At 42.3% G+C, this 23166-nt stretch overlaps 1 protein-coding gene across 2 annotated transcripts in view; it reads left to right on the top strand.

Moving 5' to 3' along the window:
* Positions 1–508: 508 nt before the first annotated feature.
* The window catches only part of PTPN21 (protein tyrosine phosphatase non-receptor type 21), an 84812-nt gene continuing 62154 nt past the window's right edge, over positions 509–23166 (top strand). Inside the window, exons 1-2 of one of the 2 annotated variants that reach the window (XM_047862714.1) lie at positions 509–856; positions 4674–5056. In XM_047862714.1, coding sequence (XP_047718670.1) covers positions 4877–5056 — 180 coding nt within the window. In that variant the 5' untranslated portion in view covers positions 509–856; positions 4674–4876. Of the gene's footprint in view, positions 857–3529; positions 3552–4673; positions 5057–23166 lie in introns of those variants that run through there. The other variant, XM_047862715.1, reaches the window with a different exon arrangement.

Raw genomic sequence — 23166 nt, 5'->3', positions numbered from 1 at the left:
ATCCTTAATAGCTCTACACTGTATTGCATATACAGCTCTTTTGGAGACTGAGAGGTTATTTGAGACCTTATCAACCCTTTTTTGGGGGGGGGCGGGGAGGAGACTTTTCCATCCAGTACTAATCAATGTTTTTCCTTTTTTATGGGGTAGATCTTTAGACGTAAGCATGGAAAGAAGAAATAGAATATTTGAATCGTTTTCAGAAATATACAACAGTAAACGGACAACTAGCGATTACAGCATATTACGGACCACCTAACAACAAAGTAGTAAAACTCTACCTGGAACCGAAATAATATCCCCCTCCCCTCATTTTTATTAAAAGGCTTGCTTTATTTGGAAACTCTTAAAATAAGTGGTCATATGATTAAAAAAAGCAGCGGCGCGCCCCCTCCCCGGCGGCCGGGCGCAGCTGTCCGCACCTCCCCCGCGCCTCGCCACCCGCATTCCAACTCTCTGAGGTCACGGGCCGCCGCCGCCTCCCCAGATCCGCCCGCCCGCCGGGCCCTTGTGGGGAGGGACGCCCGGCCCCGGCCGCTCCGCTGCTCCGGCCGCGCGTCCCGTGCGCGTCCGTCCGTCCGTCCTCCTGCCGCCCCGACCCCCGCCCGGTTCCTTTGTGCGGCGCTCCCGGCCCGTCCCACCTCCAGGCCTTTCCCGTCGCCGCCGCCGGACTCTGCCCAGGGGAATGGTCTGCGGGCCGAGGTTTTGGAGACAGGAAGTGAGGCGCGCGAGCCCCATGAGCGCGCCGCGCCGCGGGCTGGCGTGCGGGCGCGGCTGCGGCTGCCGCGCGGCGGGACCCAGGGAGGCGGGCCGCTGAGCCGGGCGCGCGGCCCTGAGGATGCGGGAGCGGGAGCAGGTGAGGGCGCGGGTCCCCGGCCGGCGGGCGGACGCTGGGGCCGAGCGGTGGGGTGTGTCCGCAAGCGGGGACTTCGGAGCGCGTCGGCCAGCTCAGGCGTCCCGGAGGATGGGTCCCGGTTCCCAGACCCCTGGCAGCAGCGTAACAAAGAGAAAAGTCTTCCGTTTCCAGGTTCTCCGTGATCTATTTGGGTTCATTTCTAAAGGGGATCTTGAACTTCTATTCTGAACTCGGTTGACTATTGAGGCTAAATTCTGGATCACGGTTTTAAAAGTCTTAGGCATAGTTGCGTCTCTCAGAATATTAAGTGCGAAATTTGCCGGATAACTTTGGCGAGAAGGCGAGTAGGGAAGGATTGTTTGGTGGTGACTTGTTTTTGGAGTAGAGTGTTTACTCTGGAAAAAAGAATTCTTGGGTCTGCAAATTCCGACTTGTGATTTCTGCAAATCCTGATTAGATTGGCTTGCTCTTGGCATACGCGTCTTATTTTCTTTTTTGCTGAGAAAGCCTTATAATAATAGCGTACTCGCAAACACATTCAAAACACTCCGTGTGCTCTAAGTGACAACCGCTGTATGCCTAATTAGTTGCTGACAGATTTTTTTTTAACTTGGGGATATGACAGTAATTTTAATCTGATAATAGTTGTCTGTTTTGTTTCTAGGGTATGGTATTCTCGAGTATCTACACATAAGTCCGTGAGAAAAACGTTTGGTTTAATGCTGTAGATTTATGTATTACTCTAAAGATGTCATATACTCTTAGTGATTATTTTACTTTAAAGTATCATTGGCAAATTTACATGTGGGGAGGATCTTAGCAAGGGTGGAAACGACAGTATTCAGAGTGACTCTATTTGAAAAACTTTTGAAAGAGGATGTGAAAACATTAAAATGATTTCCCAAATAGACTGTCTTTTGAAAAGTGGAAAAGAATTTAACATGTAGCTATTATTACATAACAGAATGGTTTGTAGAGAAAGTATTTCCTAGTTTCTCCTTCAAAAGCGAATTATGAATTGTTTAGTAGAGAAGTTATAATTTCAGACCTTTCAATTTACTGCGTATTATTCTACACCTGAAACCCCCAAAAAGCAACTTATATTTCTACTCCATTTGCTAGAGAACACTATATGTAACTGAAAATTAAAATGTGTTAATCATTGATAATTTTCTAAATTATTAAACAGTATTAACATAGGTTTTCTATAAATAAGCAAAAAGCAAGCTATTCTTGTGGATAGATCTTGGGGAAAAAGGTACCTGACATCGACATGCACACCCACATTGACCCCTCAACTTTCTCAATTATAACATCTACCAAAATAAAGAACATTGACTTTTCTTTACCTCTGATGCTGTACATTTCAAATCTCAGGGACAACTGAAAGTTTTATTCTGCATCTGCTTAATCAGAGCTTTAAGTTAATAATTAAGTTATAGAGAGTAATATCTACTGCCTTCAAGGCTCTTAGGTCTGTCTTTGTAATGAAGAGTCTACCATATTTGAACACTCCTAATACACATCTTTCCTCTGTATATATACAATATCTTGTCTTTTCACAATACTTAATTTGTCTTACTTTCAGTTATCATAATTTGTATATAAAATTGAAATCCACCACCTCATTTCATGAAAGGTATTTGTGTAGTATATGTGGTATTTTATGTACATCTAATCTTTTTTAAAAATATGTATTATACAAACACTGATGGCCCATCAGGCAATTTTTTAGTTAAAAGTTTATTATTTAAAATTCTCATTTCTTGATTTTTTTTTTCCCTTTTGCCTCAACTATCTATCTAGTTTATACCCTGAAGTAGGAAGCATTGAAAATCGCAAGTGGAGACCATATCTTTTTATATTTGTATTTCCCCCTTTTAGTATGGTCCTTTTACCTACAGAAAGTACCCAGCAAAAATTTTGTTGTTTAAAACAGCACTTTATGTAGTCCCGGTTGCCCTTTCTCCTCTATTGCTTGTTTTTAGCTTTTATTTTTTGGCTACCTGGGCATAACCAGAATTCCAAAGACAAAAACCAAACCAAAGCACAAACAACAGAAAACAAAACAGAGAGAAAACCGTGGCTCCGTCCTTACTAGAGATACAGCCATGTATATAATTATAGCATGCATGTAATCTCCTTAAGGGCAGCGACGGCTTAGGGTTCGTCTTAGATTTCTCACACCGTCCACTACACCGCCTTGTACTCCGAGATGCAATACACTTTTGTGGAACGGAATTCTAAATGTTAACTTTGGCAAAGCCTAGTGAAATAGCTAAACCCTGTTCTCTAGCTCTGCCGTACCCCAGCCCTGTGTGCCCATCACCTCTGAAACCGAGACGCAGTCAGGAAAGTGGGAAAGAGCAGAGGACGGGGAATGAGGAATCTGGGATCAATTCCCAGTTCAGCCCATCCCAGTGTGAAGCTGAGAAAGCCGCTTCTTTCGAGGCCTGGGTTCTGTCTCCCAGCTGAGAGGATTGGGGGCGGACCTTGCCCCTCCGCGTGGTTCCCCGCCCAAGTTCAGGGTTGCGAACCGCGGCCGAGCCAAACGTTTCGTCCTCGGGGGCCGTCTCCACTCAGAAGAAAACAAAGGGTGGGAAGCGTCCCGGGATTTTGTTGACTCCTTTAGGGGAAAAAACTCCCAGCCGCCGCTCACGCTCAGTTTGCCCCAACCTGGAGTTACCATCAACAGGTGTGTTTTAAAATGTTGTAAATCGCGTTGGGGCGGGGGAGGGGGAAAGTGTCCTGAGGCTCCAAATCGGGAACCAGATGGACCCCCAACCTGACTTCTCCAACCTCCAGCGGGGCTCGAGCTGGGTTCTTTAAACGTTCCCTCCGGGAGCGTAGGGGCCGGTTCTTCCCTGGCGCTTCCGTCCGGAAACGTGGCCGCAGACGGAGAGTTCCGGGGCTTCTGAGGCAGCGCGTTGACCAGGCAACGCCGCCTGCTTTTCCGCTGGGAGGACTCGATGAGAGTCCGAGTCTGAGTTCTCGGCTTGGTCCCCGGCCTCATGGGCTTGCTGAGCCGCGTCTGCCACTTGTTAAATTCAGAATGGCGTTTAAGGCCTCTCCCGCCTCGTCTGCTGGCCCGAGGCCCCGCTTAGGTGAAGGCCCACCGCCTCTTCAGGCGTACCCTTCCGGAGGGAAGCCGGGGCCACCCTTTTCAGAATTTCCATGCTTCTGATGGTCATCGGATGACAAGCATCTGTAGGGTCTTTGCCTTGTTTATAAATAAATCAATTTGGTGACGTAAATATTTATAAACTACAAACGGCGCTACAAATGCTTGGTAAGCGTTTCACCTCGCTTGAACCTCGCGACTGTCATATGTTCCAGGAGATTATTCCTCCCCTTTGGGTTCAGGGTTAGTTTGTCCACTGGGGTTTAGACTGTTTTTGCAGTGTTCTCCCTTAAGGGCTAAAAGAACCCTGACCTCGGGTGTTTTGGGTGAGCCAAAAAGCGACTAAAACAAAACAAAACAAAAAAAACGTTTTAACATAGAGCCACTAATACGAGCTACTAAGCTACTAAATTTGGCGGCATCTTCGTTGCCAACCATTATCTCATTTAATCCCCTAGATAGCCGTAGGTGGTTATCACTATTTGTAGGATTGAATGAGGGGTGGAGTCTGACCCAAGGGCTAACTCGTCTGATGATAAACTTCCTCACATGCCTCCCAGATCCTGTTCTTGCCATCTTTTTCCAGAAGAGAGGGAAAGCTTATTCTTTGGATGCAACCTTATTGATTTGTATTTTTATAAAAACTCAGTTCAGAAGTTGCTGTTGCCTATGTCACTGGTGTTCCTCTTTCCTCAGCACTGGCGTGGATGCTCTCTTCGCCCGGCCTTTGGGGACTCAGTTGCTTTTTGATGGCGGCAGCCGCTGCTGGGTGAGCAGCCGGAGACTGTACGGTGCTCCTGCGGTCAGGTCAGGAGAGGATCGCTTTCTCCCGCCGTCACTACCACCGGATTGGGGCGGTGCTTTTCCCTCTTCAACCCCTCCACCCGCGAAGGGAGAAGATGCCACTGCCATTCGGGTTGAAACTGAAACGCACCCGGCGCTACACGGTGTCCAGCAAGAGCTGCCTGGTTGCCCGGATCCAGCTGCTCAATAACGAGTTTGTGGAGTTCACGCTGTCCGTGGAGAGCACTGGCCAGGAGAGCCTGGAGGCTGTGGCCCAAAGACTGGAGCTGCGGGAGGTGAGACACCCCCCCCCCCACACCCCCCTCCCCACCAGCCTGGCAAAAGGCTTGCAGGCTTCTCTAGGCTGGCTTAGCGCCTTCTTTCCCATTTTAGTGCTTGCTGGCTCTGTGCTCTCCAAGTATGTCCCTGGCCTTGATGTCCGAGCCTGCAAGCCCCCCTCCCTGTGAGGAAGGAATAGATACAGAGCAAAAGGTCTTCTTTTGAGTGTGCCCCGTAAGATAATAGTGTCTGAGTTTTGAAAGTGCTTATATTTGTTCCCTCAAAATGCAATCCAAAATCAGATTAGTAATGCATTTAGGATTTTCCAAGTGCTGGTTTTCTAATACCCCAAATGGGTCATCTTGATCTACTACACTTTACTGACTTCATTCGTTCAGTATCCATTGACTGTTTTGCACAGTCCATGCCACAATTATAAAGACATACCGCCTGAGTTTGAATTCTGGTTTCCCCACCGACTGGTTGTTTAACCTTGGAAAGTTATGTGCCCTCTCTGGGCCCTAGTTCCCTCATGTGAGCCGTGGGGATAGGGATAACATTGGTGCCTGATTCTCACAGTGGTTGTGTGACTTAAAGTGCAAATAAAGTCAAAGCTCTTTTTTTTTTTTTAAAACTTTGTATTATTTTTTTCCAAGTTTATTTCTTTCTTTAGTAATCTCTATACCCAGTGTGGGCTGGAACCCACAACCTGAGGATCAAGATTCAGCATGTTGTTCCAACTAAGCCCGCCAGGCACCCCAAAGCCAAAGTTCTTTTTTTGTAATGTTTTTATTTATTTTTGAGACAGAGAGAGATAGAGCATGAGCAGGGGAGGGGCAGAGAGAGAGGGAGACACAGAATCCGAAGCAGACTCCAGGCTCCGAGCTGTCAGCACGGAGCCTGATGTGGGGCTCGAACTCATGGACTGTGAGATCATGACCTGAGCTGAAGTCGGATGATTAACCAACTGAGCCACCCAGGCACCCCGCCAAAGCCAAAGTTCTAATAACAGTCTTATAGTTATCATAGGGAGGTTTGCCCAGGAAACTGCTAATTTTGTCTGTAGGAAGTTGTGGAGTCCTCAAGGATCCACATCATATCTTAAATTTAAAATGCTATGTGGGGTGTCTGGGGAGCTCAGTTGGTTATGCATCTGACTTTGGCTCAGGTTGTGATCCCACAGTTCTCGAATTCAAGCCCCACATCTGGCTTGCTGCTTTCAGCCTGTCAGGATGGAGCCTGCTTCTGATCCTTTGTCCTCCTCTCTCTCTGCCCCTCCCCTGCTCGCTCTCTCTCTCTCTCTCTGCCCCTCCCCTGCTCTCTCTCTCAAAAAAAATAAATAAAACATTAAAAAAAGGATGGGCGCCTGGGTTAAGTGTCTGACTTAAGCTCAGGTCTGAATCTCACAGCTTGTGGGTTCGAGCCCCACATCAAGTTCTGTGCTGATAGCTCTTTGGTTGCTTGGTTTGGGGGTAAGAGGAAGATGGATAAACTGGTTATTCTATGTAAATGCTCAGGTTATATTCCTAACTGGAAATCCCATTGTTGTAGTTCATAAAAAGGTACAAAGATAAACTGTGCTCCTGGTGACTATTGAGAATCATCTGATTGTTCGGTATAGAAGAGCTCTTTAGTGCCTTGGGCGTATGTACTGGGAGCTCACCCTAGTGTTGATAATGAGTAAGAAAATAGGTTGATCCATGCTACGTTGGGGGAAAGTAGAGGGTGCTGTAGGGAGAGGCTGCAGAGGGAAGGGGATGGTACAGGGTGGCAAAAGGCTGGACTAGACTTCCAACATAGGAACTGCAGGCCAAAGACATGAGGCAAGTTTTCTACCTGAAAGTAGTAGGGAAGTTAGTGAAGGATTTTTTTAAATTAATTAATTAATTTGTTTATTTAAGTAATCTCTACACCCAACATGGGGCTTGAACTCACAACCCCAAGATCAAGAGTCGCATGCCCCCTGAGCCAGTCAGGCTCCCCATTAGTGAAGGATTATAAGCAGGGATTTGGTATGATTGTTTTTGTGAAGGGTGGGCCCTCTGGAGAACGAGTAAAAAGGAGGAATTGTGCAGACGGTAGTCACTTGGATTTGGATGGGAATGGAGAGAAGTGGATGGAATCTGGAGATATTCAGGACCTACCTAGCAAGTGTGGAGAAGAGCTAGCCAGGGGTCCAGGTTGATACTCAGGTATCCAGTGAACGTTGGAGACTGTAACCGGGAGAGGCGGCATAAAAGGAAGAGCAGATTTGAAAGGGGATAAGGAGAGGTGTGTGGTGAGATCACTTCTGGTGAGTTAGAGACGCCAGTTAGTTGCTAAGTGAAATTAGTCAGAGAAAGACAAATATATGACTTCACTCATATGTGGAATTTAACATACAAAACAGATGAACATAGGGGAAGGGAAACAAAAATAATATAAAAACAAGGAGGGGGACAAAACGTTAGAGACTCTTAAATATAGAGAACAAACAGTTGCTGGAGGCGATGTGGGTGGGGGGGATGGCTAAATGGGCAAGGGGGATTGAGGAAGACATTTCTTGGGAAGAGCACTGGGTGTTATATGTAGAGGATAAATCAGCAGATTCTACTTCTAAGGTCATTATTGCACTGCTGATTAACTTGGATTAAATTAAAAAATTAAAAAAAAATGATGCTAGTTGGAGAGGTTGAGCAAGGAGAGGCAGTTGTGGGCTTGGAGCTCAGCTACAGGGAAGAGATTTGGGAATCTCAACCTAGGTCAGTTCATCAAAGCTGGGAGAGGGCGTGAGGCCATCTAGGACAGAACGAGAAGACATAGCAGACAGACCCTTCAGGGTTGAATAGAGGAGGCAGTGCCTTAGGAAGAAGCTGAAATGGAGCAGTCCCAAGAAGGAGAAAGTAAACCATGAGAGCTGGCCTCAGTGGCCAGCCCTGCTTGCTTACATTTATTATATAAATTTTTACTTCCTTCACCCAGTTTTCCTTTTTTTAAAATATTGGTTCTTCTTTTGCTGTCACTTCTTCCTCATGTACCAGGTCTGCATACAGCCACTGCAGAATCAACTTCTTGAGGAACTGTGGTTAATTTATTTTTGTACCTAGAGTACCAGGCATGGAATGTGCTCAATAAAAACAGGCTGAACTAAACCCACAGGCATCGCTTTCCTTCTCTGTTCGTCAGGAAGTCCAGAGAAATGACCATCGCTTGTTTGAAGTGGCCATACTCAGGAACCAGCAACTTCATACGGCTGCGGGTACATAATGAGACTAATTTTAACAAAAGAGTAGAGTGCTTTGAGAGGGAACGGGCATGGGCCCTAGAAAATGTCTTGCCCTTGGATAGACTATCCCAGTATTTCCAATATTTAATGACAGTCATGGTTGGGCAGTTAGTTTGTATTACAAACTCTTCCTTTCAAACCTCTAGAAGCTCTGCTCTGTAGCATATAAACAGATGGCTCAAGCCCCAGGCCTAATCTTACCAAATGACCGAATGACCCTCCAGAAGGACTCTGAGTCAGGATAACACCTGTTCTGACTTTGTGTCCATACATCACTTACGAGATTCATACGACGAGCTGTTGGTGTTTGTTATCTGGCACTATTCTCCCATCAGGTAGACTCAGAAATATCATAGTGTATAGATTTGGCTGGTAAGCTCTACTACTCACCAGATTTAAATTTGGGGAGGAAAAGTCTTTACTTGCTTAGTTATTTTACTTCTATAACGACAGTTACAAGGGCTACACAATAATATCATTAGAACACAACGCAGAGGTTTCACCTCTATCTGTAGTATTTTATTTCTTAAGCTGGATGCGTAGTTGTATGATGTTTGTTAGTCTTCATATTTTTTGAATGTCTAAGGTATTTTATAATACATTCAGAAACTACAGATGGAAAGGTTAATGTACTTATTTCCAATTTAGTTACCTTAGATTAACTTTTTCTACATTCACCATATTTGAGCTGTCGAAAGTGGCTTCTAAAAATGGTAGAACATTATCCCCATAGGAGAATTCATTATAGTAACAGCCTCATGAAAAGCTGTTGAAATTCTCTGCCTGTCATTCATTCTGAGTTTCATAATGTGTTTTCAAGAGAGGCTGTGAAAGCCTTTGTAGAATTTAAGGGGAATTAGGAAATTTTCTCTCCAGTTTGGAGGGTATGTGTTACAGAGGTTTGATGGATGTGGTGAGGCAAGAGGGTATCACCTGGGAACAACCACTCCCACTGGGCAGGGTTACCTCAATGGAATCAGCATAGTTTAGAGTAAGGTGGTTCAGTTTAAAAACCTATTGTCTTGGGGTTCCTGGGTGGCTCAGCCAGTTGATCATCTGACTCTTGATTTTGGCTCAGGTCATGATTCCAGGGCTCCAGGTTGAGTGCAGAGCCTGCTGAAGATTCTGTCTCTCTTCCCCTCCCCTCCTCTCCCCTGCCCTTAAAACAAAGCAAAAACCTATCCTCTCAGGGAGTAAGACCTGCATTACCCCACCTCACTGAGAAGGATATGTAAAAGCAGGATTAAAATTTCATAATTTACAACAAGATATGGAGCCACCAAGGGCCCCAAGTATGTGTGTTCCCTGGCCAGGCCATGTTTTGTGGGCAGGCCACACGGGAGCCAGTTGGTGAGACTGGAACCAGAGAAGGAAGCTGCCTTGAAAGCCTTACCTATCTTCATCAGGGGAATGGTACTGCCTCTGGCATCAGACAAGTTCCTTTGAGTCTCGGCACCCTTTCTGGGCAGGGCTTAGGTGGGCACGGCCTTTATTTGCCTCTTGAGAAGGCTGTTTAACAGAGTGCTTAAGACATTTGCAGGTCGAATCAGAAAAACTTGAATTTGAGCCCCAGTGCTGCCATTTATTAATTATGTGACCCATCAATTCTGTGATCTGTCCAGGCGATACATCATCACGTAATTCATAAATATCCTGTCCACTTTATGCATCTCTTTCCTTCACTTACAACAGTTCACATAGATGCAAATGTTTTATCTGAAAAAAGACCAGGTGAAATGAAAAACAAACTTTCACGATAAAAACATTTTTTAAAAAGTGATTTTTGTCCAATTACATTTGGACTTGGTATTTTTCCAGTCCACTGGTTTTCATCGGTAGACTGGTGATAACAGTAAGAGTAGTATATACTTTTTTTTTTTAATTAAGAAAAATTTCTTTTATTTATGAGAGATAGAGACGGCATGAATGGGCAAGGGGCAGAGAGTGAGGGAGACACAGAATCTGAAGCAGGCTCTGCACTGAGCTGTTAGCACAGAGCCTGACGTGGGACTCAAACTCACAAACCACGAGATCATGACCTGAGCTGAAGTCGGTCACTCAACCGACTGAGACACCCAGGCGTGCCCCAAGAGTAGTATATACTTGATGGTGGTTGTGAGGATTTAGTGTTAAATGAAAAAACATTTAGCAGAGGACTTGGTATGTGAGAAACTCCCAGGAAGTGTGACTCTTCATTACTGTTATTGTTTATGTCTCCCATTTCCATGTTGTGACTTACCAACTTCTCTTGCAGATTAATTCTTTTGTTAATATCCTGTATTCTCTTGTAAATGGAAGAAGCAATGTTTATTCATAAAAATGTTCTTAGAGTAAAAACAAGTATGGTGGCCACTGGCAATTGTACTTTTTTTTTTTAAACATTTTTTATTTATTTATGTTGTTTGTAGGGTCAGGGGGCAAAGGAGGAGGGAGAGAATCTTAAGCAGGCTCCATCCACACTGAGTGGAACTGGATCCCACAACTCTGGGATCATGACCTGAGTCGAAATCAAAAGTCTGATGCTAAACCAACTAAGCTGCCCAGGTGCCCTGGCAATCACACCTTTTACGTTACTAGACTGTTAAAATTTTAATGTACCATTGTAATTTACCCATCATATTTGAACCTCTTTTTCCATGCCAGTTGAAATTAGTTTGTACAGTGTCACTGCCTCTTGCCCCCTTATTTTTGATAATCCTATTTTTATCATGTTATCATGGGTTTTAATTAGATTCATTGCCTACTATTTCTTTTTTTTTTTTTTTTCCAGTTTCTTATTTTGAGACAGAGAGAGTGCTTGTGGGGGAGGGGCAGAGAGAGAATTCCAAGCAGGCTCTGCACAGTCAGCCTAGAGCCTGATTTGTGGCTCAAACTCACAAAACCCTGAGATCATGACCTGAGCTGAAATCAAGAGTTGGACACTTAACCAATTGAGCCACCCAGGCGCCCCTAGATTATTTCTTGTACAGGATCCCTTCCTTTATCATGAAGTCCTTATTCAACTTAAATTTACATGTGGTTGGAGTGGGGTTTTTTTGTTTTGTTTTGTTTTTTTGTTTTTTAACATTTTAGTCTCCAGTTAGGAAACAAGTAACTTAAAACACCTGGGAAGCCTTTTGTTGTTGTTGTTTTGTTTTGTTTAAGTAATCTCTACACCCAACATGGGGCTCAAACTGAGGACCTGAGATCAGGAGTTGCATACTCTAGGGACTGAGCCAGCCAGGTATCCCAACCCTGGAAGCTTTAAAAAAAAACAAACAAACTTTTATTTATTAAGTAATCTCTACTCCCAATGTGGGGCTCCAACTCATGACCCCAAGATAAAGAGTCAGGTGCTCGGCCAAATGAGCCAGCCAGGTGCCCCTTCTAGAGAAGTCTTTTAAAGATAACTTTTTCATGTTTTTGCTATGATACATTATGTGTTAGTTTTATAACTTAAGTTTTAGAAGGCAGTTTTCTTTCGGCGATTTTTGAGTGTTTTGGGTGTGAATGGGGGAAGGAGGATCCTCACTGTTGTCTACATATATGGTGTACATATATAACTACAGTTTTGAAGTTGAGATCAATGCTAAGCCATAGCTAAAATTACCTCCAAAGCATTTTGTTGAATCAGGCAAAAAATTGAGCAAAATTTGCAAGTTCTTCCTGTGACTTCTTATTTTAAGAATTTAATTAAAGACTTTGATATTTGGTTACTCTGTAACGATTTATCACAGATCTTCAGAAAATTTTTTAAAACTTGTATTCAAAGTACATCACAGATATGGCAAGTTTTTATTCTTTAGAATGTAAGCTCTATCAGTGTAGGACTGTTAAGGTCACCATTGTCTGAAATATTGCCTTGTACCTTACAGTACTTAGTTGCTGAATAAATGTCTAGTTTTATTTATTTATTTATTTATTTATTTATTTATTTATTTAACGTTTATTTATTATTGAGAGACAGATCATGAGCATGGGAGGGGCAGAGACAGGAGGAGACATAGAATCTGAAGCAGGCTCCAGGCTCTGAGCTGTCAGCACAACCCAACACGGGGCCCGAACCCACAAACCGTGAGATGTGACCTGAGCCAAAGCCAGACGCCCAACCAACTGAGCCACCCAGGCGCCCCAGTGTCTACTTAGTTTAAAATTAAGGTTTTTGGGGCACCTGGGTGGCTCAGTTGGTTAAGCGTCTGACTTCAGCTCAGGTCGTGATCTCACAGTTCATGGATTGGAGTGCCGGGTTGGGCTCTGTGCTGACAGCTCAGAGCCTGGAGCCTGCTTTGGATTCTGTCTCCCTCTCTCTGCCCCTCCTCTGCTTGCACTCTGTCTCTGTGTCTCTCTCTCAAAAATAAAACATTTTTAAAAAGTTAAAAAAATAAATAAAATTAAGGTTCTTGTTTTGAATTTACATTGATAAGCATAGGTAGCAGCTCAGTTAAGTCAGCTTTTATTTGCTCTATGATTGTATTATTTGGAGAGGGTTGAACATTCACAAAGCTTTGAACACAGGTAGGAAAGCACCTTTTTCTTTAGAATTTTCTTCTTCATTTTGGGGCTTCTGAAACAGTCAGAAAACAGTCAGGTTTTTAGGGACTCCCTGAGGTAAGATTGCTATATTGAGGGAATGTCAGCTTCTTTTAAATAGGTTCTTCCCATAATGTTTTCTGGATGATGAGGAAATTTTTGGCTAAGGGATTTGTTGATATAGAGAGGCATCAAGCATATAATGCAAACCATTACTCTCAAGCACAACTTTAGAAAGTGTTCTTGGCCATCGCAGTGTTTTATTTTAAATTAGTGTCTTAGGTATTCCAAATATCCACTGACCTTATCTTGACTGTTATCTGAGTAGACCTCAAGAATTTCATGCGTATTTCCTTCTGTACTAGCTGTTTTCAGTTGGACTCTAAAAATAAGTGAAACGTGTAAGGTAAAAGTATAACACCTGCAGAGTTTTCAACCTTTCGGCTGCATATTCATTCAGTTATGCAAGTTATAAATCAGATAAAATTGTCGTATAGACAAGTATCAGTAAATATCTTTGGTTAGATCTATCGGACCATCTGAAACAAATGGAAATCTTAGATTGACCTCTCTACCTACATAAAGCGAGCTTTCCAAGGTCCAAAACTGATTAAAATGAGCAAGGATTTTTCTAATTTTTATATTTTCTATTACTTTTCTCATTTGGTCTAGATAATTAAGAACTAGCCACATAGGGGCACCTGGATGGCTCAGTTGGCAGAGTGTGCGATCCTTGATCTCGGGGGTTGTGGCTTTGAATCCCACATTGGGTAAGAGATTACTAAAAAAATAAATAAACTTGAAGAAAAAAAAGAACCAGCTGTGTAAATAAGTAGAGGAATTATAAATACAAACATGAAGATGTTATGCATTTTAACATAAATAACATCACACAAGTTATTGCAGAATTTGGAAACCTGTTTAGAGAAATGAAGTATTATTCCATTTCATTTAATTTCTGATAAGTTTAAGAGCTAATAGTCTGAGATGTTTTTCTCCCAGTATTGGATTTTCCACTTCAGAGACATTAGAGATGTCCTTGAATCTCTTTCACCAACAATCTGCCAGAAATGTCATGACCGTCAAATGAGGCATGAATTTATTCATGTGGGGAGGTTTGTGAGTTATGAAATGGTGGATATAGGGAACTGATGGTGTTTTGGGGGCTTTCACTAAGTCCTGACGTTGTCCTTGGTGTATAAAGTTTCAGATTTCATTCCTTATAATGCTAGAAGTTTTAGTGGCTTTCTGCTGCCCTCCTTCTGGGTGGATGAACTTGATTGTGCTGGAAGCTTAGTATGCCTTATCACATTTAATCCTCACATGGAGTTAGGCATTATCTTTTCCATTTTAAAATGTCGAAACTGAAGTTCTGAAAAATTGGGTGATTTGCTTCGCTAATCTGGGTGATCACACAGCTCATAAGCAGAAGAGTAAGATTTTGAGTTTGTATCTGTGACACTTCTGCTTGAACTTTGACTTTTAAAGTTATATGAATTATGGGTCCCTTTGAGACTGTCTTGCAAATGCAGACTTTTGCAGACAGTTTCAGGTGGTTCACGGATACCCCTCTCCCAATCCATTTGTGAGCCAGGCTGTGGGCCTAGAAGCCTCTTACAGATGAGGCAGTTTTTCCCCTGCTCGCAGTTTAGCAGGATCTTTCTTCCCTGATCTTTCTTTCTCCAGACGAAGGTGTTGGTAGGATAGAATATTTGTGAACAATTTAAGAGCTTTGTATTTTTTAGGAGAATAATTTGCCTCTGAAGTATACTTCTCCCTGCCTGTGCCTACGTATGCCCTTTTTGAATGGCTTTTCTCTCCATTTGAGGTATTCATTTCCTCACTGGGACATCTTACTCTTTTTTTTTTTTTTTTTCAGATCAGATTTTATTTTATTATATTTTAAAAAATGTTTATTTGAGAGAAAGTACTTGTGCAAGCGGGCAAGGGGAGGAGAGAGAGGGAGAGAGAGAATCTTAAGCAGGCTCCCAGGTGTCAGTGCAGAACTTGACACAGGGCTCAATCCCACAAACCGTGAGATCATGATCTGAGCTGAAATCAAGAGTCAGTTGCCCAACCAACTGAGCCACCCAGGTACCCCATTTTATTTTATTTTTTTAAAGATTGTAAATAATCTCCATACCGTGGGGCTCGAATCTATAACCCTGCAATCAGGAGTCACACACTCCGGGGGCCCCTGGGTGGCTCAGTCGGTTAAGCATCCAACTTCGGCTCAGGTCATGATCTCATGGTTTGTGAGTTCAAGCCCTGCGTCAGTCTCTGTACTGACAGCTCAGAGCCTGGAAGCACGCTTCAGATTCTTTGTCTCCCTCTCTGCCCCTCCCCTCCTTGCCCTCTGTCTCTGTCTCTGTCTCTCTCTTTCCCTCCCAAAAATAAACATTAAAAAAAAGAATTGCACACTCCAACCACTAAGCCAGCTAGCCTCTCCTAAATATTTTATTTTTAGGTAGCCTTTATACCTATTGTGGTGCTCGAACTCACAACCCGGAGATCAAGAGTCACATGCTTTACGACTGAGCCAGCCAGGCACCCCATGGACATCTTACTCTCCAGGGAAAAGCTCCTTTCATGGAGGAAAAGGAGGAATTGTGAGTGGGAATTCCTTCCTTGCTCTGATGGTAGACCCCCATCAGCAGTCTTCCTTACCAGATAGCACCTTTATGCCCATCCAAACCATAGGTGTGACAAGTTTTCAGCGAAGGAGTGGATGGCTCATACTTCTATTTATGTATTAACCAAATTCACTGGCCAGTTGTTAAGCCCATACTTCATTTTTTGTATCAGAAACTCACCCCACCTGAACACTGTGGGGGTTTTTTCTATTAACACGACCTTAGCTTATATTACTTTCTTAACCATATGCTGGTTTAGCAAATACTTTCCTGTTTGGCTCTCCAAACAGTTAGTTCATGAATAAATGTCACTTTATTTATTTGCTAGTGAACTGACAGGATATCCAGAGACAACCTAAATTGTCAAGAATTAGCTTATGTTGCTAATTTCACCACAAGAAACTCTGCATGTCACAAATCCTTTATGAGAAGTAGCAACATGTATTAGAACTAACTTTTCCATGCAGGGTTTCTGCACCCTTATGTAGTAGATTGCCCAAAGGAGATGACCAAAATGTATGCAGTGTTCAGGTTTGTAAATAGGACAGAGTAATTACGTTATTTTGAATGAGCTTTAACTGAGCGGGCTAAGAAAGTGTACAAGTAATTTCATGCTGGCTGGCCGCAGTTCATTTTCTTTGCGAATATAAACACAATTTGCCTTTGTTCAGTTGTGTTACAGTTACGTATATTGCTCAGACTTTGACTTGACAAATTAATTTCGATGTCAGGTGAATTTTTGGCGGATTGAACTTTGTACCATTAGTTTCACCTGCAGGTGGCAAAGTAGGGTTCTACAGGCAACAACGTAGAGTTTCGGTGCCAAAGGAACTTGGGTTTAAATCCCTTGGGTCACTACCCATGTAACCCAAGAAAACCAACTTCTCAGGATTTTATTTCTTTCATGTGTGGTATGGCAACACATGATAGTAAGAATGATAGCTATTTACTGGGTACTGACTAGAGGCCAAGCACTGTACTAGATGCTTTACATATGTACGATTTATCCCTAAGTGTGATTGACTTTCTTCCTTCTCCCACCATCTCAGTGATAGAGTGGACCAAAGATGGCCAGTGTCCAGACCAAGGTCCTGATGCAGGATACTTTTTAACTGGCAACTCTGATTTTTGGTGTAGAGTTAGCCACTTCCATTTTCCTTTTCATCATTTAAATTCACATTGGTTGAAATAATTTATTGAGGAGAAAATGGATGGAGAACTAGGACTTGAGGTGTTACCATCAGCCAATTAAGTTCAGAGCTACCCTACTGAGAATTAAGGTAGCCATTATAATATCCTTTCTCTTCCAGAGTTTGGTGTGAATAAACTAGAAAATAACCTTAGTTCTCATTTACCTGTATTTTGCACTTACAGATAATATTTAGACAGTACATATTTGACTTTATTTTCATTACTGGCACCTATTTTGAAGTCAAATCTAGTTTGAATGGCAACTTAAGGAAAATAACATATAAGTTCTTTATTATAGTATGATAACGTAAAAATGAAGCATGTTCAGTAATGAAGACTGTATCTAAAATTATACAATACTTGTATGTCACCCACTGCTAGAGTGCAGAATTTGCTGTAGACTATTCCAGTCTTAGCCTCTGGCTGGGGCAACTAGCAGTGACAGCCCCCAACTCATATTCAGGTCTTTGCTCTCGGTTTACTGTTTTCCCCTCCACACCACACCACACCACACCACACCACACCACACCACACCACACCACACCACTTTTCTATTGAGCCTTTGTCATTTTCCTAAAGAGAAGCAATTCAAGTGTTGATATTTTACCATAATTTATTTTAGAAGGAGAGAAAGAGAAGGAAAAGTTGCCAAAGACAAAATCCTGTTAGTGAAGGAAATAGTCAAGTATAGAATTTCCTATATACTAAAGATGCAGTATGAAATTTTATACTGTTCCAGAGGACTTAAAAACTGTGATAATAGGAGCTAATATGACTTGAGCACTTATCATGCGTGAGACACTCCTCTAAGTGCTTTGAATGTTTTTGCTTATTTTGATCCTCAGCAGTTCTATGAGTGAGGCACTATTCTGCTTCTCTCCATTTCACAGATGGGTAACACAGGTGTTCAGTGACTTGCTCATGGATCCAGGGCAGAAACCACAACCAGAGTAGTTCTTCTGGCTCCTCTTTGGTGGGCAGCTCTCTCCCCAGTCTGTAACTTTGGGCAAGTGACAGATGGCCTGCCATGGAGTTCATGCCCCTAAGGACAGCTCGGCACAGTGCAGCCTCCCAGATCTGATGGAGATTGTTTTAAGTACTCTTGAGATATTTATTATCACTTATTTTAATTACTACAATTTATTATTTTGCTTAAAATATGTTTTTGAAGTTACATCAGGCCCAGAAAGATAATTCTGAGAAGGAACACAAGTCATAATTAGGCCAGCAAAACACCACCGGGAGTGCCTGAAACACTGAGGGCAGAGCTGTTCGACAGGAGCCTTTCGTGAGCCCATCCCCTGGCAGAGTTGGAAGTGTCAGGCTGATGAAATTCCCCCAGGAGAATTCTCTGCTGAGTGATTTTCCAAAGCAATATCTGGTTGCACTGCTGTTGGTTGAACTTGGGGGCTCCTAGAGACCAAATCTGCATACAAACCAAATGTAGAGCCAGTGAGCCCATAGAAGTGCTTGCTGCCTTTACTGATGGAGCTGAATCACTGCAATTTAGCTACTGTGCATGTAGGTGTATTTCCACCTGTTACAGCATTTCACACTACCAAAGTGTTTTCATTCTGCCGTTTGTGAATTGTGAGCATGAAGACAGGGCCACTGGAAATTGTTACTCCATTTTACTTGTTGATGTTGTTGTTGTTGTTTTTAAGTTTATTTATTTTTGAGAGAGTGAGTGAGAGAACACACGTGTGCACGCGCTCAAGTGTGGGAGAAGCAGAGAAGGAGGGAGAGAGAATCCCAAGTAGGCTGTGCACTGACATGTCAGCATGGAGCCTATGTGGGGCTCGGAGTTCAAACTCATGATCTGAGCCAAAGTCGGACACTTAACCAGCTGAGCCACGCAGGCACCCCAAAATAGTACTATATAGAATAAAATGTAACTGGCATTATGGTACTTAATTTAAAAATACTGAGTGTATATTTCTGAGTTATGCACCTTTACTTAGTTAGGTACCCTTTGTGCCTTGGTTTTCAATAAGGAACATAGTTTAAAAGGAAATCTATTAAACCCTTAAGTGTGGCCTTTGTTAAGGGGAACCTTATTAATCAAGAAGGGGAAAATCACTTTTCCATATTAAAAAAGGAAACAGTTTTGCTCTTTTCTTGGAGCATTTGTGTATATGGAAGAAGTATTTGTTGTAGTTAGAAAACCACCTCATAAAATATGTGGAGAAAACAATTATTTCATGTATGATGAAATCATGATTTTTAAACTTTGATTAATGAAAACAAGCATAGCTTTTTATTTAAGTTTTTTTTTGTTTGTTTTGTTTTTGAGACAGAGAGAGACAGAGCATGAGCAGGGAAAGGGCAGAGAGAGAGGGAGACACAGAATCTGAAGCAGGCTCCAGGCTCTGGGCTGTCAGCACAAGGCCCAGTGCGGGGCTTGAACTCAAAAACTGGGAGATCATGACCGGAGCTGAAATCGGATGCTTAACCGACTGAGTCACCCAGGCCCCATTAAGTATTTTTTTTAAATGTATATTTATTTCTGAGACAGAGAGAGACAGAGCATGAGTGGGGGAGGGGCAGAGAGAGAGGGAGACACAGAATCCGAAACAGGCTCCAGGCTCCGAGCTGTCAGCACAGAGCCCGACGCGGGGCTGGAACTCACAAACCATGAGATCATGTCCTGAGCTGAAGTCGGTCGCTCAATCGACTGAGCCACCCAGGCGCCCCTATTTAAGTATTTTTTTTAATGTTTATTTTGATTTTTGAGAGAGAAAGTGAGCTAGCACGAGTTGGGGAGGGCAGAGAGAAAGGGAGACAAAGGATCCGAAGTGGACTCCATGCTGATAGCAGAGAGCTTAGTGCGGGGCTTGAACTCACGAACCATGAGATCGTGACCTGAGCCAAAGCCCGAGGCTTAACCGTTTGAGCCATCCAGGCACCCCACAAGTATAGCTTTTAATAACAGAAGTCAGGGGGCGCCTGGGTGGCGCAGTCGGTTAAGCGTCCGACTTCAGCCAGGTCATGATCTCGCGGTCTGTGAGTTCGAGCCCCGCGTCGGGTTCTGGGCTGATGGCTCAGAGCCTGGAGCCTGTTTCCGATTCTGTGTCTCCCTCTCTCTCTGCCCCTCGCCCATTCATGCTCTGTCTCTCTCTGTCCCAAAAATAAATAAACATTGAAAAAAAATTAAAAAAAAAAAAAAAACAGAAGTCAGGGAGTTTCTTCATGTGTGTCTGTTCAGGATTTTAACCACAAAAGCAATTTTCTTGATTTTATAATCTTCAGATCTTTCATGGTAGTATTAATTTAAGAACAGTGGAACTGTTGTTGTTGTTATTGTTGTTGTTGTTTTTTAAGGCAGTGGAAAATACTTGGATAACATTCTTTCAGGTAATAGAAATCAACATTAACTCAATTCTTTGTTAAAATATATTTAGGCTCATATTCATTTGTAGTTCTAAAAGTTAATTCCCTTTATCTCTCCATGGCTCCCCTCTCCCCACATCACAACCATATCTAGGTAACAGGAAACAATTATAATTTCAATCTGACAAAAATGAGTGTCAGAAAAATAAACAGCTCTTCATAAATATGCTCATTTCTGTTCTTTTTGCTTTTATGTTGCACTGTTACAACTTCTAAAAATACTGCTCGCACTACTCACTGTCTGTGGCAAGATAGAAGAAATAATTAAGAGGAATTCAGGAAAATATTAAAAACATTTTTCCCTGGGAATTAATTTATATACATATATACATACATACACACACTAGAATCTGAGCCAAGTTAGTCTTTTAACCCCCTTGTCAATAAAAAGAGAAGAGCTAGTATTTATCAATTGCCCTAAAACATAGGCATTTGTGAATTAAGTTAATATGCCTCAGAAATCCCAAATTTAGAAAGAGAAAATTGATCTAGTTCATTTGTTGGAATGAGATACAAGAAATAGTCCTGTAATATAACAAAACAAACTGGTTAACTAAAATAATTGAGGAATGATAGGCTCTGGTTCACCCTCAGTTATGTGGGTTCTAAACAAAATGACCTTTTATGTACTAGTATAAAATAGAGCACACCAGCTTTGCCTCTGTTGAAACTGTGTACAGTGACATCTCAGTTATTTCTGTCATTCTTGGGTAGTAAAATTTTGTGTATACTAAAAATTCCCATTTAATCATAGTTTACTCTAAAGACATGTTGATAATTGTTTTAATCTTATAATTGAGTATCTTTCTCCATAGCCCTTATCAGTATCTGGCCTCCCTATATTTTACTTGTCTTTCTCCCCCTACCGGAATGTAAGCTACATGAGGGCAGGAATTATATTCTTTTGTTCCCACCACAGTGTCTGACACAGAGTCTTTCTTTTTAAAGAAACTTTTTTTTATTACGTTTCTTTATTTTTGAGAGGCAGAGAGAGACAGAGTGCGAGCGGGGGAAGGGCAGAGGGAGAGGGGGACACAGAATCAGAAGCAGGCTCCAGGCTCTGAGCTGTCAGCAGAGAGCCCCATGTGGGGCTTGAGCTCACAAACCAGGAGATCATGACCTGAGCTGAAGTCGGATGCTCAACCGACTGAGCCACCCAGGCGCCCCTAGATGAATCTTTCTAAGACAGTAGGTAGTCCATTTTTCTTAGAAAGTAAAGTATATACATATTTTAAGTTTGTTTATTTTCAGTAATCTCTACACCCAACGTGAGGCTTAAACTCAGGATCCTAAGATTGAGTCTCATGCTCTTCTGACTGAGCCACCCAGGCACCCCACAGTATAGTGTATTTTTTGAAGAAGGATCTTACTGTGTTTGGGGATCATTGTATTCTTCATAGCATCTTATTGTCCAGGATAGTAAATAGAAAAGTTATCAGGGGTTCCTGGGGGGCTCAGTCGGGAAAGCGTCCAACTTTGACTCAGGTCATGATTTCACAGTTCCTGGGTTTGAGCCCTGTGTTAGGCTCTGTGCTGACAGCTTAGAGCCTGGAGTCTGCTTTGGATTCTGAGTCTGTCTGTCTATCTATCTATCTGTCTCTCTCTCTCTTTTTTTTTTAATTTTTTTTTTTAACGTTTATTTATTTTTGAGACAGAGAGAGACAGAGCATGAACGGGGGAGGGTCAGAGAGAGAGAGGGAGACACAGAATCCGAAACAGGCTCCAGGTTCTGAGCTGTCAGCACAGAGCCCGGCGCAGGGCTTGAACTCACGAACCGTGAGATCATGACCTGAGCCGAAGTCGGATGGACGCTCAACCGACGGAGCCACCCAGGCGCCCCTCTATCTCTCTCTTTTTCTGCACCTCTCCCGCTCACACTCTTTCTCAAAAATAAGCATTAAAAAAAATTTTTTTTTCTTTAAAAGAAAAGTTATTAGCAGTCATCTGTGTAAATAGTGATCCCAGTTCATGCCTTGGACTTTCTTTCAATATATCCCTTAAATTGACTTATCATTTGACTCTTTTCCTAAAAGTTAAATGCTACAACAACAGCAACAAAAATCTGGCCATTTGAGGAGTTCAGTTACTTGGACTTCAGTTTAATAAAAATGTGAGTGTATTTAGAAGATCAAAATGTACTTTTGAATGCTGTTTTCTTAGTCCTCATGTGTGCTAGATAGAGTATAGTGATACTCTGTGTTATCACCTTGATTATAAAATAGATAATATATTATTTGACCAAGGACAGAAGAAAATGGATCAAAATTAAATCGACAAGGGAAAAAACACTGTCTGCTTGAGGTACTGTGACTACCATACTATCTGTCAAAAGGAAGAGATACAATGCTTCATTATTTATGGGACACTCAGTGGAGAGGTAAGCTCCACGCTTGAATTAGGTTAATACCTGTTAACTACCCTTGTTAGATGATCTCTGCCTCGGATAGGCTTTATCTAGAGAGCGATCTCCTCTCATCACTTTCCTGATGAAAAGTCTTCTGACTTCTGCTTCGTCTAAGAAAAGCATCAGGATAAAATTATAGTTGCAATTTTATATGGGATTAACTTTTATCAAACTCAGTGCATCAGTGGCTTAAAAAACCCTCCAGCTAAATCGTGTGTCCCTTTGCTCTGTTTTAAAAATAGTACAACTAAAAGACTCTTGAAATAATTAGACAAGAAATGACTTGGGGATTAGGAAAGGGTTTACATTCTGACAAGATGTGGACCTGCTTATAATAGCTCTGTGTCTCTTTAGATGACTGATTTGGGGGACACTTTTCACCCAAGCTCAAAAAAAGTTGTTTTTTTTTTTTGAGTTTTATTTATTTATTTTGAGAAAGAGAGACCGAAGAGAACGGGCAGAGAGAGGGAGAGAGAGAATCCCTGGACCATGAGATCATGACCTGAGCTGAAATCAGGAACTGGATGCCTGACCAACTGAGCCACCCAGATGCTCCCCTAGCTCAAAAATTCGTAAACTATCTTTTCCTCTGAACAAAAAGCTTAATTAACAAATCACCTTAGTTCATTTAAAGGAAGTCAGCCATATTGTGTCTGAAAAGGCAAAGTTTTGTAAGTGTAACTTTTGTTTTTAATGTAGTTTACATAGCAGGCACAATTATCTGTACCATTTTAG

This window comes from Prionailurus viverrinus, chromosome B3 (genome assembly GCF_022837055.1).
Source record: "Prionailurus viverrinus isolate Anna chromosome B3, UM_Priviv_1.0, whole genome shotgun sequence".
Lineage (NCBI taxonomy): Eukaryota > Metazoa > Chordata > Mammalia > Carnivora > Felidae > Prionailurus > Prionailurus viverrinus.
This window is presented reverse-complemented; position numbering and strand designations above follow the sequence as displayed.